Raw genomic sequence first — 15944 nt, 5'->3', positions numbered from 1 at the left:
AGAGGTGCCGTAAATGCATGTTGCACTACAAGCTCGAAAGCAGATCATATATGGCCTCGGCACTTTTAAACAACGCTGCACGTATACGGTGTCGGCAGCCAGGCGATCAGGGTAATTGAAAAACGAGAGCGAGGAACTCTTTATTGAAACGCAGAGATTTTAGCCGGCATGAAAAATTCGCTGACAGGGAACTCTGCGTGGGGAAGGGAATTGGAGATAGATGGTACGAGAGAGACGCGCCAAATTATAAAGAAGTAAAAGAAGAGAAAATAAAAATAAAAATGAAAAAATAAATGGGCATTGAAGTTGGGATGGCAAGCATCAGCGAGTAATCTACGAATCACTAAATGGTGACCTGCAGTGACCTAGAAAGAGGACGACAAAGTTCATTGCATGCAGAGTGCATAAGATTTATGGATATATTAAGAGTTTACCGAGTAGGGCAACGTCTTCTAAATAGGCAAAAATCGGTTGATTGCACGCTTCTGCTGCGTAAAGCAGACTAAGGGACCTAACCCACAGTCCACTGTTAGAGGCACTTGAGTGAGCAGCTCCATACAATGTTGAAAAACGAACCGCTTATTTTCCGAACTTTTGCCCTCGATAGAGAGAGCTCGGCGGCGAAGATTCTGGCGCGCACTACTCTGTCGTCGAGATCGCAATGACCGAGCTCGATTCGACGGGCTCTAAATACTTGACCCATATACCGTTCAAAATGACGGGCGTACATATTTGCGAACAGTTCCGAACCTCGGAGAACCGCCCGCGCCGTCTCGATATCTCGAGGAAGTTCGCTTCACGTGACGAACAGAGAATTCTGACGCCACGCGTCAGTGGCTGTAAGCAAGGACACTGATAGAAAAATAAACGCAATATATCTAAAGCTTCGTAGCAAACTATGCTGACACGCAGCTCCACTACACGTCAGGCCTCATGTAGCCTATAGGAGCAACTATGGCCCCCATAAAAAAAAAAATCTATTTTCCACCTTAGCGATGTCTGCCCTCATTCGGACTCTGAACGTCAACCCGCGCCTGCGCGCCACGTCGTACGAAGAAGCAAGCGCACTGTGATCGAACACGACCAAGATGTTGTCGACCGCTCCCAACAACAGTTCAGTCTCAAGGAGGGGCTAAAGAACTTACTCGGACGTCTTTCCATAAGAAATCACTATTTGCAGACAAGGAAAGTACCATGTTTCTGCCATGCCAAAAAAAAAAAAAATAATGAGGGGTGAACTTAACACAGAGAACTGCTTGTGCCACATATGGTACATCCGAATCAGTGAAGGTCACAGACCCAAAAACAGTCTTGCAAGCAAACTAGACGGTAGAAGTTCATAACCTAGAAAAGACGCGAAAAATTAAATACAGGTGTCGCCACCGCTGGTCGTCTTCGGGAGCAAATTGCAGTGAGTAAATGCATATTTATGCGGATCCCTGAGGCTAGGCTGCATTGTCATTCGCTTCCAAGCGGTGATCACGGACTCCTTTTCGGTCTTGCTGTCACGAGTTTGAATGTAGAGGCAGGAAATAAAATGTTGATTTTTTAAATTAAAAATTTTCAGCATTAAATGCACTTTTTTTGCAGCCGAACAAACATCAACATGGCTACAATGAGCCAAACAATCGATTTTTACTAAGAATAAAAATTTCATGGACTTTCCCCAGTGTCCTTTAATGGCATCCAGAATCTCCGCAAGTCTAACAACGCTAAGCACCAACACCGTGCTTGGGCTTCTTCACAGGACGACTCCCAAGATTTACAGCTACCCGCACTACCAGAGCATATCCCTCCTTGTCAGGACTTCAGAGTCACAGCCACGAAGCAGATACCTCACTGTGCATGGGCTGCCACTGTACAGGCTGACAGAGCTGCACCGAAGACGACGTGGTGCTAATGTCCGAGCGGCACAAAGGTGGTCTACATACAACGCTGCGACTGGAGGCCACCCGCTCACAAGGATCGTCCCAGGATGAACACGGCCATTTTGCTTCATTATAGTTACGGTGCTGTAGCAGGAGCGCGACCACGCCGCCGCCATTTCATACAGTCCAAGATGGCCGCGCCTCCCAGGATAAAGAGTTTTGTCGCGCATGCGCAGTCCTTGTAAGGATCGCCGCTATTTTCCTCCTGGGTTCGGCGTTGCCATGTGCTTTCTACTCGTTTCAATGCTTCCTAAGTAGTTTCCGACTAAGAGACCTGGTTCGGACTTCTTCGCACCGTAACAAAATTCAAGCTCGTGTGGCGAGATACCCGGCAATTGCACAAGTTAGAGGTTTCAAGATTACACACACACACATGCACGAGTGATCTGGTCACCGTGTGGCGACCCACAGAGAATGCCACCCCACCGCTGAAAGTAGCTCATTTTATCAACTCCTATTTATGCCAACCAATTTTCTCAGTTTTAAGTTCGAATTAACCAGGTTTTACTGCATACAAACAAGCCGGAATCTCGATATTGACAGCGCTATTACAGTGACCGCGAATTACGTCTGTGGAATCGAGCCATCAGTTGGGGTGTGTTCGAAACCTTTCTCTCGGCCTTACACTGGAATTATGGGACACGTGAGGATGCTGTGAAAAGCCCGATAAATCTAGCAGGGCCCCAGTTTAGCAGTACTTGAGCTTCTTAAAAAATATTTTTTTCTTTGCATGAGCATTAGCCGTGTTCGCATGGGACAGTGTTGGTAGCACGCTGTCGCAAATTCGGCGCAAGTTTGGGGGGGGGGGGGGGGGGGGGGACAGCGCCGCGCGTGTTGTAAAACGGGGGAGAAGGAAACCCCGGTGAGCGACTAGCCTTTTGTGCGTGGCTGCCCCCTCCACCACCGCTCGCTGAATCGGTACGCGGGGAGATTGCCGTCGATTTTTGTAGAATGTCGGAGATGTTCCACTCGAAACCGGCGGAGAGGGCGTAGCCTTGCGTGTGCTAAGACATGCCCTCCTCCTCTTCCGTCGCGCGTCGGCGGCACGACAGAAAGTTCCAGATGCTCCTGGAAGCTCCTGGAAGAAGGGCGTTGACCGCTGTCGGTTAGTCCGTTAGCGGTGCGGGCGGGGCATTATTTTTCATTCCTTTTAATCGCCCACTCTAACTTTTGTCGGTTAGTCCGAGCCGCCGTTTAAGCTTCAGTGAAGCGCGCCCGCTCGACTCCCGGGACCACACCACTCGCCCAGCGGCGGTTCAACGAAGCAGCGCGCACCGATCTGCGGGACGACATCGTCGTGAACCTCTGGTCATCGGACTGTCGCAGTGTCCGGTGAACAAATTGTGTTTTGTTTGTTTGCCTCTCTCTTGTGTTAGTGCACTTTAGGTGCAATATTTCCTTTGTATTGTAGTCTCTCTCGAGATTAACTTTGCACGAGTTGCATTGATCTGTTAATCATTTTGTATGTGTATGGATTTCACTAGTGATTGTGAAATCCTCTGTACCGTCTCACTGCAGTATAAAGTTTGTTTTGTTTGTAAACCTTTGGCTCCGACCCATTCTCTGGCTTGCGACCGGCGAAAGCTGGGCACCAAACGACCAAAAACCTCTTGTCACTTGGTAGCTGGTCTCTGCTGAGCTTGCAACGCTGAGTCAAGGGCATCTCCTTTGAGTCCGAGACCGGCATACCCCCACACGCTCTAAGGGTGTCTGGGAACTTCACGCAAAAGTGCGTGAAATTGGGCGACACACGCCGAAACTGATGCGCAAAATACGAGCACACTGTGTACTAACAGAAAGCGAACGGTATATTATTTTGGCAAAATTTCATCAAAAACCGCCAATTTGCAGGAGCATGAGGTTTCATGAAATGGCGCAGGCTGGCGCGAAAAGTGCGGCATTCCCACCACTGACGCGATACCCTATAAGTACAGGACAACTTCAATTTGTACATAGTGCCCTTTAAACTATACGGGTGTCCACAGCCGAAACCTTCAATCGCGTTGTGCCACATTTAGACAGGTCCGCAAACAGCCACCGGCATCCCGCAGAACAATTACAGCCCGAGCCGCACTACCACAGTAGGAACGATGCGGGGCACCAAGCTGAGAGAGACCAGCTCTTCTCCCAGCATCTTCTGCGACGTGTTTTACTAAAAGCAGCGCCGAAGCACAAGCGCGCAAATGCACACTTTTCGTCGTAGCATGCGGAGGACGGGGTGTATAGCGTAAATAGACACCTTTAGCATAGGGTGAACCGTTTTGCCATTACCGTTACCAGAGTATCGTGAGCCAGCTCACCCACCACCCCCTAGGGGGCGTTGGCCCACCCCCTTGCGCACGTGCCGATTGGTCCCAATGCGGCAGCCTTGCGCGCTGTTGCCTAACTGCTGTTGGATGCCTGGCGCCATCTGGCGCCTTCAAGGCGATCTGCTCATGCGCACTGACGGCACGCGGGCTTCCGGTACTCCGCTAATGGTAACGGTAACACGGTACACGGTATGCTAAAGGTGTCGAATCTCTACAGCAGCGCCGTTTCTTCTCGCAGCACCATAGCAACCACCTTTCCGGCGGTGTGGCAACACTGGAAAGGTACAAATAGAATATGATTTATTCGGTCCCTTCGATTCAGGTATCAGTATATGCCAGCTTGAAACATGGCACTTGAGGGCCTAACGAGGGGGTCTCGATGTTTGTTGTAGATGACTGCGAATACTGTGCGGCACCATTGCGCAGGCGCAACACACTCGGAGGAAGCTTTGTGAGCGTGCTGTGCACAACGCTCATACTGTGCACCGCATTGGGATCGCATTTCAGGTCTGCTACAACTCAACACTGAGCACACCCGCGCTGAAGTCCACAACCTGTCTGGAATTTTTAAGCAAAAAGTAGTGTTATATAACTGGAGGACATGTACAAACTTCGACAACGTAAAGCATTTCGAAGAAGTACCGGGGGTGCTTTAACACACCAATGTGAAGCTAGCTTCGATACCTCGCAGTCACAAAAGAATTGAGGTCTGGAAAATTATTTTTACAAGCTTCCAAATGTAAGAGAAGACGAGGTTGACCCTAGAATCGCTTTAGAGATGGTTTTGATCCGACGACGTGCTTTGCGTGGCCACCTAAACCATTGTAGCCTGTTCTGATGACCGACTTGAAAGTTTCGTCGTTGGCAGCTGGGCGAAAGAAGTTAGTCTTCTGAGGCAGGAGTGGTTCCCTTTTGGGTGTGGCACCATCTACAGCCTTTGCGTGCCAAGCAGAGGTCACAATCTGAAATGAAATTAGTTTTGCTCAGTGTACAGGCACACTTAAATCTTACTAAATGCAAAGATTACATCACTAGCCGGAAATAATAGATGCAGGCTTTACACGGGACAAATAAGGCAGAGCGCTCATTGGAACTTTTTTTTATCTATTTATGCTTTGTTGTAACAAAAAGCTTGTTAATGTGCTTCTGAGCAATCAAAAGCTTCTGATTAAGCTAGACAAATGACGAGAATTTACAACACTGACGTTCACTCTCGGATTCAACTGTGAGCAATTATTCTCAAGCAGATGCAAAAATTAGATGCCAGCAACTCAGCCTGTGCAGCGCCATGATCGCATGCATGTGCGAGCTCTCCAGAGCATCTATTTTGAAGTGTGCAGCTCAGCTCAGGCACGTAGCCCTATTTTCTTTTTTTTTTTTTGAGAGGGGCTCGAGGCAATTTTTGTGTTGATTGGGGGGGATCACTTCCCCTTCCTCGTCTTGGATATGTGCTTGGCCTCTGGCGTCAATAGACGTTTTTAACATATCGGAGACTTATTATCTGAGACATATAGTGGTTTACCGGATGCCGGCTGCACACGTGCAGTGGCCCCGCCTGGCCCCACCGGTAGACCGGTATACGTCTCAGATATACGTCTCCGCTATGCTAAAAAACGTCCAATAGGGTGTCATTCTGCACTAATGTCTTCGCAAGACGCGCATAAAAGCAGGGGGCCCATTTTCCATGACAGCTATTGTGCTTAGGCCAACGGATTCCACAGCGTCACAGTCCGCTTTTCGAATTAGCCGTTCCGACGCTGGTAGACTGTCGCATGGTACCGAACCATTCAATAAATTTCGTTTCATCAATCAATCAACGGTACTCGATGCGAAACTGTCCCACAGGTGGCGGCAACATCGCTCGGCTAGAGTGGACAGGTAGTTGGTGGAAGGCGAAATGCAAGTATGCTCATGTTATATTTTAGTTTCCTGTGTCGCATGCTCTGCGGCGTCACAGCGTGGTTCACGTTTCCACACTATTCCTCATAACCTGCCACAGCTGCCGGCTTGCATGGAAGTGTACGAGGAAGGATCACCGCACTTCGCTTTGAGTGTTGCGGTGAATCTCTGCTGAAAGAAACATGCTCGCTGAAGTGAACAGGCTTATCAACGTTCCAGTGTTCCAAAAAAAAAAAATCCTCACACGCCATGCGAAAAAAGTGCGCACTTTAAGGACTTGCATGCAACCACAACCAGCAAGCGTTGGACAGAAACCTGTCTGGTCGGGTCCGGCTAGCAATCATCATGCAACGACCAGCAACAATTAAAGGGGTTTTCGGCCACGCTACGGGGCCTTGTTCACCAGTGTAGCAGGACCAATGGGCCTTTTCCAAGCAATGTCCTGCGCATGTGCACAACCTTCTCTACCGACATTTTGCAGGGCATGACAACAAAATTCGTTTCATCAACCAATCAATCGTCATCATCATCGTCATCAACCTGACTACACCCACTGCAGGGCGAAGGCCTCTCCCATGTCTCTCCAATTAACCCTGTCCTTTGGCAGTTGTGGCCACTGTATCCCTGCAAACTTCTTAATCTCATCCACCCACCTAATTTTTGGCCGTCCCCTGCTATGTTTGCCTTCTCTTGGAATCCACTCCGTTACCCTTAAGGACCAGCGGTTATCTTGCCTTCGCATTACATGCCCTGCCCAAGCCCATTTCTTCCTCTTGATTTCAACTAGGATATCATTAACCCGCGTTTGTTCCCTCACCCACTCCGCTCGCTTCCAATCTCTTAACGTTACACCTATCATTTTTCTTTCCATAGCTCGCTGCGTTGTCAATCAATGGTACTTTCCGCCAAACTGGCCTACATGTGGTGGCAACATCGCTCTGCCATGTGACATGTGATAGGTGGACATGGCATGACAAAAAAAAAAACGCATGTCACTCATATTTTTTCACTTTTTAATCCAGGGCATGCCGTGCAAAATGGCTGACATGCTTGCTGCGCACGCGCTATCCCAGGAACAGCGTTTTCTCGACCAACGTGCACTGCTAGCATTTCCTATGTCCGCGCTGATGTACACATAATTCCCGTGAGTACCGGCCTCAAGCGAGAGCATGTGGTCTCATTCTCAAGCGTCCTTGAGTCGGGGATTAAGCGCATGAAGTGCAGCGCTGACACCATAGTGCGCGACAGGCGTGTCCAAGATTAAAAGGTCCTAGAAAGAGTGCTTGAGCTTGGCTATAAAATGTTTTCATTATGTTGAGTACAGGCCACTGAGCACTCATGCCGCGTACGAGACCTAAAAAGCAAGTGGAAAATTTACAATACATTCTTAAAAATTTCCGCTTTGCTTCAGTATCCTTAAAGGCATTTTCGAAGCTTACGCGTAGTGCTGGAGACGCAACGCCCGGAGATGGTGTCTCCTCTGGATTGGTCAGACGTGGCCGCTTCATTCGCTCAGGCGCTGGGCTGTAACGTGGGACAGGAGGGACACCAGTGTAACGGAATGTCGAGGTCGGCATGCCTACCTTTTCTTCCAGCATTGTCGCAGTGGTTCAATAAACTCGCGACAGAAACATAACATGAGGTTTCAATTATAGCTCGGTACCCAAATTTTAACGGAAACTCAATACAAAAGAAAAAGAGCAATAAAAAACTGTGAGGTTAGTAGCCTTTCAATTTCAGCTCCAGCATCACAGGAAGAATTTAGCGGCTCTTGGCATTCAGTTTCCATTAAAATTTGGCAATCAAGCATAGATGAAACCTATACTGAGCTGTAGTTATGAGTTTACAGATCCAGCTGAATACGTTCATTTGAAATTTTATTCAGTTTCAATTAGATGCAATTGAGTGTTTTGAACCACATGCTTGCTTTTGAAATGAATACTTTTCTCTCAAGGAACACTTAAAAATATGAATGCCATGTCCCTACATTATCACCAATTAAGATACCTTACAGTCGATCCCGGATATATCGAACTCGAAGGGGAACCCGAAATAGTCCGCTATATCGATAATTCGATATAAAAACATGACAGTCATTTTGATTAAATGCAGTCTAGAAATGAGAATACGGTGCACCAACATTTGGGTCGCACTTCCGGTAGCGACGTGCCACTGGCTGGGGTAACAGCAGCGCGCCACTCGCCTAGCCTGCTTCTCACTGAAACCGCTGCTGACGGTGCTTTCGAGGCCTAAACATATTAGCGGTACCAAATAAACGCAATAATCTTTTGTTAAGATCAAGGCAGTTTCCGCAACGCCTTTGGCAGCAAAGCAAGCCAAATAGCCTAGTGCATAGCCTACAGTCAGGAGGGTTGGCTTCACCTCGTAGCAAGCGGTCTACCGAACGCTGGCTTCTCCGCATGGCAGCAGTGTCACTTGGCAAATGGGGCCGCCAGACTTAAGGCTACCACCAAACACAAGCCATGTTCCTGATGTCACATAGTTTTACGTCATCTTCACGTGACTAGCGCTGCCAGCAGGTGCGCAATAATTTGCAAGGCTGCGCAGCCGATGTGGCTTTGAGCGTGAAAAGTGATCTCGGGATGGCCTATAGGAGAAGCGCCACTCGAAGGGGCGCGGTGTGCCTTTGATATATCAAGTGTTCTGTTGACGGTAGTTCGATGAACGGGTTCGCAAGTACTTTTGCATGGGATTTTTCGAAGGAATGTTTTGGCTGCTGGATATAGGCAACAATGTGATATACCCTGGCTCAATATATCCGGAATCGACTGTATTATGCAGTGCTGTTGCCTTCTCAGGTAGCACCAAAACTTAATAATACTAGTATTTGTTTGGTCAAAAGAAATAATGCGCCCTGAATATCATTTAAAACATTTTGAAACATCACACATAAATGCCAAATAATGCTTTCCTGAAAATGCTTCAAATAACCATGAAAGAACTGCACAATTTGCAACTACCGCTAGATTGTTGAGTAACATCTATGACCGGACCTGCCATATGTGAAAGAATACAGATATCAACACTCTGAAAGGAGCAAGTAACAACAAGGCCAATTATAGGACACTACGCACATTACAGCACAAATAAACGCTACATCCATACACACATCTGAGTCAAACTGATATACCAGGCTAGTGCTTACATACTGGCCATGAAAGGCGTCCCAGTAAGTGTTAGTGGCAGTTGTTAATAAATAATGTCATCTGAAATAATTTTGGCACCATGTATGCAATCAATCCATGGCAGGTACCATCTGTAGCAAAAATTTGCTACAGATACTGTACAGTGCAGCGGACTGTAAAATTTTGCAACATATGTTACAGTGTTCTGTTAGCTGAAGTGCATGATTATTGCAAGAGCAGTGGAAAAAATATCTAGGGCAGGGCTTCAAGCAGATGACTGAAATAGACTTGTTCTTATCTGGAGCATTTTTAGTAGTGCAGAAATGTTTTCTTCATGTTATAAGTCAATGCTCTAAAGATAGTGCTCGAATATAATACCTTCAACATTACTGAGGAATTTTATCTCGACCGTTTTGTAGTAATAAAGTCACCTGCAGAAAAATTGCTCAGCGAGACTCAAATGAGAAAAGTTGACTTGTGGACAATCAACTTTCTGTTCAATGACATCAGAAAAGAATATTTCCCATTCTAACTACAGAACTCATGAAAAGCATATTTTGTTGACGTTTTATAGACAGACTCCACACTAACTCAATAAACGGTCAATTGGAAGCTGTAAGGATGTGTCATCTTAGGCGATTCCAGGCCAATGAAATAAAATTTTGCGCTGTGAGGAGTAGTACTGGCAATTGTCGGAAGGGGAAATGACAGCTAAGAGTGCCGCAACTCCTCCCGCTGCAGAATTTTGCTTTGTTGGTTCATAGCCGCTAGAAGCAGTGCATACCATGTTAGAAATCATTGTGAACTAAATGGCAAGTACCACATCCAAACATGTCATTATAGAGACACTAAAGGGGAGTACCAAATCAAGCTAAATTGACAGATTAGTGTCCTGAGATGCAAATACACCATTTTTACTAAGAACTGTGTTTGGATAAGTTAGAAAATTATGCAAAGCCAAAAGACATGTGCTGCATCCTTCATGAATTCCTGTGATCACATCTCGCCAAGTGAACTCTTCGCTGACCCCCACTAATTGTTGCCTCCACCCACAGCCCTACTTCGATGGAAGAAATGCAGCATGGTCAGTGCTGCAGCATTAGGAGAATGCGAAGTGCAGTTCAGTTCACATGCCGTTCAATCGACTTGTATGAAGCTGTTGTGAGCACCAACATCAGAAATATACACAGGTTGAGCTGCGCTCCTGAGGAGAATGAACGTTCCCTTGGATGACGTCTCTCGCGTCATGTACCCTGAGGGCTATTGAACTAAGTGGCAACCAGTGCGACGATCACTCTGGCAGTTTTTAGCGGACCCTGGCCTTATGGAACAGTGGTAGAGACACAGGCGGAGCAATTGCCGACATGCCATTGTAAGGCTAATTCCACCTATACATTTATAGCACCACCACCACCATCCTTCTGAACGGTGAGAAAACAGGCAGATAGATAAATGGATGGATGCTAAGAGCATCCCCTTTGAAATGGGGTGGTGGCAGGTGCCACCAGGCTTGGTATCCTTTTACCTCACAGCCTTAAAAAGTACCATCTTCAAATTTACCCCTTTTTAAACACAGATTCCACTGACTTTTATGCTACGCAGACTTTTAAACCTGAAGCTTTATCTTAAGGGCACTGCCCTATCCACAACCATAACCTCTGCATGTTGCATGCAGTGCTCTACCAAATGAGTTCGGGTGGTGGCTGTCTCCATAACTGCTTTTGAGTGTACCTGTGCTGCACGTTCTAGCATAACCTTGATTGTGTTCACCAGCCTGACACTCAACCACAGTGGCAGACACAGAACTTTCTGTTGTATTTTAAATGCCATGTAGAGCATGGCTGAACAGGAAGGACTGAATAGCACATAATCATATAGCATAAACAAAAGAGTTTTGACAAATCACTTCACTCATTACATAAGAGTAACAAACACACAATGCTTGTGCTGCAAACACCAGCAGCATCCTGGTTGTCTGAGCACGCTAAAGGCAAGCAGAACACAAGTTATTAATTCTCAAGATTCTTTTCAACCCTGGAATATTTTTTCTGACTGCAGTACCTGGTGGGGCCAACGGTGCACCCCATGCTCTGAAATAACGACTGTTACTCACCTTTCAGAAACCAGGCCATCTTCGGTGCTTCTGCTTGAAGAAGCGCAACTCTTTTCTGCCTTGAGTTCAGCCCTGTGTAGCATGTCTTTAAGGTGACTCACATCCGCTTCCAGTGTGTGCACACGGGCTGCTCGCTCTCTGCCTAGGACCTCCAGGTAGGCCACCCTTTTGCGCAGTTCAAGAACTTCTTTGTTGAGCTGTGATCGGCTGTCTGTCACAGTCTGCAGCTGGCTGTTGCATGCGAAGAAAATGCCAACACAACACGAGTTGTTAAGTGACCTAAATTCAAACAAATGAAGCTTTCTGCAGCCATCATGCTAAGAAATGAGACACAGTAGACTAAATGCACGACATGAAACTTCAGGACCCTTGACCACATAATGCTGCAGTTATATTGTCGTCCAACTTTAACTCTGTTTAGCAGGAAATTTTTAAAGAAACTGCATCAAAGTACATCAAAAGAACAACAATGCACTTCCAAATGAAAAGGGAATAAAAATACAAAGAAAACAACATTCATGTCAGAGTGCTGTTGCATTTCAAAACGTTATCAGCATCAGGAAACTGTTGTCATCATAACTTCCGAGATAGTTGCTCCTTAAACAACAGCAGGTAATAGTTTGTGCATGGCACATCTCAGCTGTAATACATTTCAAGCAGCCCCTAATAGATCGACAAAAGCATTTGTTGGGCGAGTTGGTGTTTTTGATGATCCATAACTACAGCGCAAACGACAGGACAGAGATGAAGAAGGGACACCACACAGCGCTGACTCACAACTAGCTTCAGCAACCAAGTAGACCGCCTGGCAAAGGCAGGCTACCCGTCTGAATTATTAGTTTCCGTGGCAGGAAAACTACTGGAAAAGTTAAAATCAAAAGGAAATAGTAAATGTACGAAAGAGACGAAGAAAAGGAAGATTGTTGTGGTGCCATATCTTCACAAAGTGTCGCACAATCTGAAAAGAATCGGAAAACATGCAGGCGTTGATGTCGTCTTTTCGGCGCCCAAACGACTGTCCAGCCTGATTAAGAATGTCAATTCAGAGATTAAAGAATCGCGCAAGTGCCCGATAAAGCACGCAAAACAGTTCGTGCCTTGCCAGGAAGGGGTGATATATTCGCTTCCACTGTCTTGTGGTAAGCGATACATCGGCCAAACCGGCCGATGTTTAAACGAAAGACTCAGAGAGCATGAGTATAATGTCTCCCGTGTCGCTATCTCTGGCCACGTGGCGAAACATTGCAGGCACTGCAAAGGCAATGAAGATGACGATGACACCTACGTCTGTGCGCCAAACTATCAGGAAAGTGCAGTGTTAGAAAAGAACCGTGACTCGTTAGCAAGGGAGATCATTGAAGCTCACTTAATAGGTAGGCTCTCGGAAGAATGCATCAGTGCTTCATCTGTCGCGTTGTCAGAAAAAGAAAGAAGATACCTTGATTGCGAATTTTGACAAGTGCTTGCTCACTGATTATATTGTATTCTGTCACTGCTTATATTGTATTCTCGCGCATGTGATTTGCTTGGCGGCATATGACTGGTACACTATTATGTCAGTCACGCATGTAAGTGTCGACTGCATTCTTTCTGGCCGCCAGGGAGGTATTTATACCTTCTGGCATCCAATAAACTTTAGTTGTGAGTCAGCGCTGTGTGGTGTCCCTTCTTCATCTCTGTCCTGTCGTTTGCGCTGTAGTTATGGATCATCCCTAATAGATAAAAGCAACATTATTGTCATAGCAAATCGAATCTGAAAACCCCGAGATTATAAGCATCTGCCTTGCTCACAAGCAGCTGCACCTTTTTGATGACTTAGTTTCCAGAAAAAGCAGTGAAATATTACATTGAACACACTCTGATTTGAAGCACACTCAAAAACGTCAATACCCGAGCCAAGTACTGCTGAACTAAATATTTTAATAGGTTTTAGGCGCAAAAAAAAGATGAGACACATAGGAAGGTAACAGGGCGAAGCGCCATCGTCCTGTTACCTTCCTATGTGTCTCGTCTGTTTTTTGCGCCTAAAACCTATTCAAATATGAACCAAAACCAACTAGCCCAGCAGCAAGTGCTCTTAGACTATGCTGAACTAAAATTTGGGGCTATGAAAGTAAAGTTACAGCAGACCATGATTGGAGCCAAATGTTGTCCATGTACAGGCATATGCTGCAGGGAAGGACAATGTAGCAGCCTGTACAGTTCTTTAAAGTAAATACACAACACTAGGCATTCAACAGTTGACGGCATGTGAAAGTGGCTGTATAAAGTGGCTGTAAGTGCAGTGCTAATAAGACAACAAAGTGACCAAATCTTACCGTTTTACCAGACAGCAGTATGTCGACAACTGCTTCACTGCACCAGGAGCATCCCCATAAGACTTCAAAATCTCATCTGCTTCCTTTGCGTTGCTGTCAATGAGCCGTCTTATACTAAAAAAAGAGAAAAATTTTGATATTTGTTGCTATACAGTCAGGGCATTAACATGCACCACCTCAAGCAATGATCTCGCTGTCTGACTGCTGGTGGAAGCTCTCTGAAATATACACTGACACTGAAGAGGGTTCACAGGCGATTTCAAGGAATTTTTCATGCCTCTCTCGTTTCCCTCTCCTTCCCTCCATCCCCATTTTCTGAGCTATAATTTTTTCTGGGATATGTACCGCCGCCCGCAGGCTTGCGGCCAGCGCTAATGTCTGTCCAAGCCATGCGCTCGAGCGTTCTTGTTTAAGTCTGCAGGCGGCGGTACACTTTCTTTTTTACTAAAAGTTAAAGCATGAAATTGTGAAAATAGGGCCCATCGAACCGCACTCTCCAAGCGTTGTCGATAAATTCGCCCCGTTTAACATGCATTTTACACCCTCTTGCTTTTACTCTTTTCTTGCTTTTCAGCTGCACCAGTGACTAGCGAAGTTGCTGAAGTGGCACTTTGGTGTGGCCATATATGGAGACAATCAAATGCATGTAGATAAAAAAAGAGTTGCGGCTACAGCCACCTCCGATGTCTTACCTCTCATAACCCGTCACCTGAGACCGTAGTGCGACATTTTCATCATAAAGCTGACGCTTCTCTGATACTTCCTTTCTCATAGATTGTATCTTAGCTTGCAGCTGGGCTTTCTCGCCAAGCGCATTCATATATTTGTCTTTAAACTTCTGAACTTCTTCCTCTCTCTGTATGAGAAAGGCCTTGAGCGTGTCGGAAGCCTCCTGCAGTTTAATTTTTTCCACGTTAGCAGCTCTCAGCTGAGCCTTGGCGTCGTCTAGCTTGTTCTGAAGGTCGCCTACGTCTATTTCTTTAGTCTCGGACACGTTGAAATACAGCTTGAAGACTTGCTTCGGACGTAATGGCTTTCTGCAGGCGGGGCACGTCTTCGACTGCTCAGTCCAGTGGAGGAGGCACATTTCATGAAAAACATGGCCACAGCCAGTGGCATTGATGTTGTCAATATTCTCACTGCTAAAATTGTCCATGCAGATACTACACGTAAATTTCATTTTGAAACATGAAACAGAAAGCTGCAGACTAAAAAACGCGCGGGTTCGCTACATGCAGTGATGCCAACTCAGGTCAATGTTTTGTCCCTAGATTGAACCTCAAAAAATCCCTAGATTGAAGAAAAATCTCTAGCCTATAATTGTTTAATTGCTAATGCGACCATTTGAGCATTAACAAAGTCTCAGCGCAGTTCTCTGTTTCGTCCATTGGTTATACATTTTGTCAGACATAAATAAAATCGTGTTAGCCACAAGTGCGCCTTCTTTTTGTTTTTTTTTTTGTAGATTTACCTTACATAGAACGCCCACAGATGGCGCCAGCTTTTACAGAGACGTGTGGTCACTGGAGAGAAAGATAGTGAGCAACGGCGCTCACGCGCGGACGACTCCCGTTTCACCGCACCGGCTTTTGAGCTGCTCCTTCAGCCTGCTTATCTTTACGCGCAAAGAACCTATGCAGCCCTTTGAAAAATAAATGCAGTTGATACCAAGCTGAAAGAGCTGGCACTTTCTGCTAAGCCCCGTCAACCCATTAAGGGTTGTTTTAAGAGGCACACAGAAAGACGAAAATGTTTGAATTAATGAAAGGCCCCTTCTCGCCTCATAGAGAACATTCAGAAGCGGTGAAATGGCGTATCTCACCGCACAGTTTTTTTATTAATCATAGTCGCAATCAAAGACCTTCAAATAGTTTTGGAGCTACTAAGGATTGACGTCCCGAGAAACTGACATAACCAAAAATGTAATCTTGTTATAGTTACACAGCAATGATACAGACGTAAGATTAGTAATTAAAAAATCAGCAAGTGATTCCTTACAACTTTGAATGTGTTTTTTGGTTGAACAGCACGTTTAAATCAAGTGGTCTAGTATACGTGGAAAATGCGAACAATTGTGGCACTTTTTGGTAAAGGTAAGCGGTGAGCGTAAACGTAGCGCGTTGATCCAGGCACTACAAGTCAAAAATCAACTTCGTCTTTCGTAGAGGAGCAGTCACTCGATGCGCCAGAGGTGGCACGCACGTTAAACAGTTTGAAATTCACATGGTTTC

The 15944-nt window shown here is 46.0% G+C and overlaps 1 protein-coding gene across 1 annotated transcript; it reads right to left on the bottom strand.

Moving 5' to 3' along the window:
* Window positions 1-4508: 4508 nt before the first annotated feature.
* On the bottom strand, window positions 4509-14966 carry LOC149371989 (E3 ubiquitin-protein ligase TRAIP-like). Its single transcript, XM_089566325.1, has 5 exons — window positions 14406-14966; window positions 13714-13827; window positions 11396-11626; window positions 7576-7660; window positions 4509-5199 (listed from the first exon to the last, which is right to left on the bottom strand). The coding sequence occupies exons 1-5, from the start codon at window positions 14891-14893 to the stop codon at window positions 4999-5001; spliced, it is 1119 nt and encodes a 372-aa protein (XP_089422451.1). The 5' UTR covers window positions 14894-14966; the 3' UTR covers window positions 4509-4998.
* Between the last annotated feature and the right edge of the window lie 978 nt (window positions 14967-15944).

The sequence above is a fragment of the Amblyomma mixtum genome, chromosome 1 (assembly GCF_055824585.1).
Source record: "Amblyomma mixtum isolate Tamu chromosome 1, ASM5582458v1, whole genome shotgun sequence".
Taxonomy (NCBI): Eukaryota; Metazoa; Arthropoda; class Arachnida; order Ixodida; family Ixodidae; genus Amblyomma; species Amblyomma mixtum.
This window is presented reverse-complemented; position numbering and strand designations above follow the sequence as displayed.

What these genes read in the sequence shown, in the direction of transcription:
- LOC149371989 (XM_089566325.1), bottom strand. Translation starts at nt 14,893, where the DNA reads ATGAAATTTACGTGTAGTATCTGCATGGACAATTTTAGCAGTGAGAAT. An exon ending in TACTGCTGTCTGGTAAAACG is followed by an intron (nt 11,627 to 13,713) that starts GTAAGATTTGGT and finishes CGCATGCAACAG; the next exon opens with CCAGCTGCAGACTGTGACAG. An exon ending in GATGGCCTGGTTTCTGAAAG is followed by an intron (nt 7,661 to 11,395) that starts GTGAGTAACAGT and finishes CCCACGTTACAG; the next exon opens with CCCAGCGCCTGAGCGAATGA.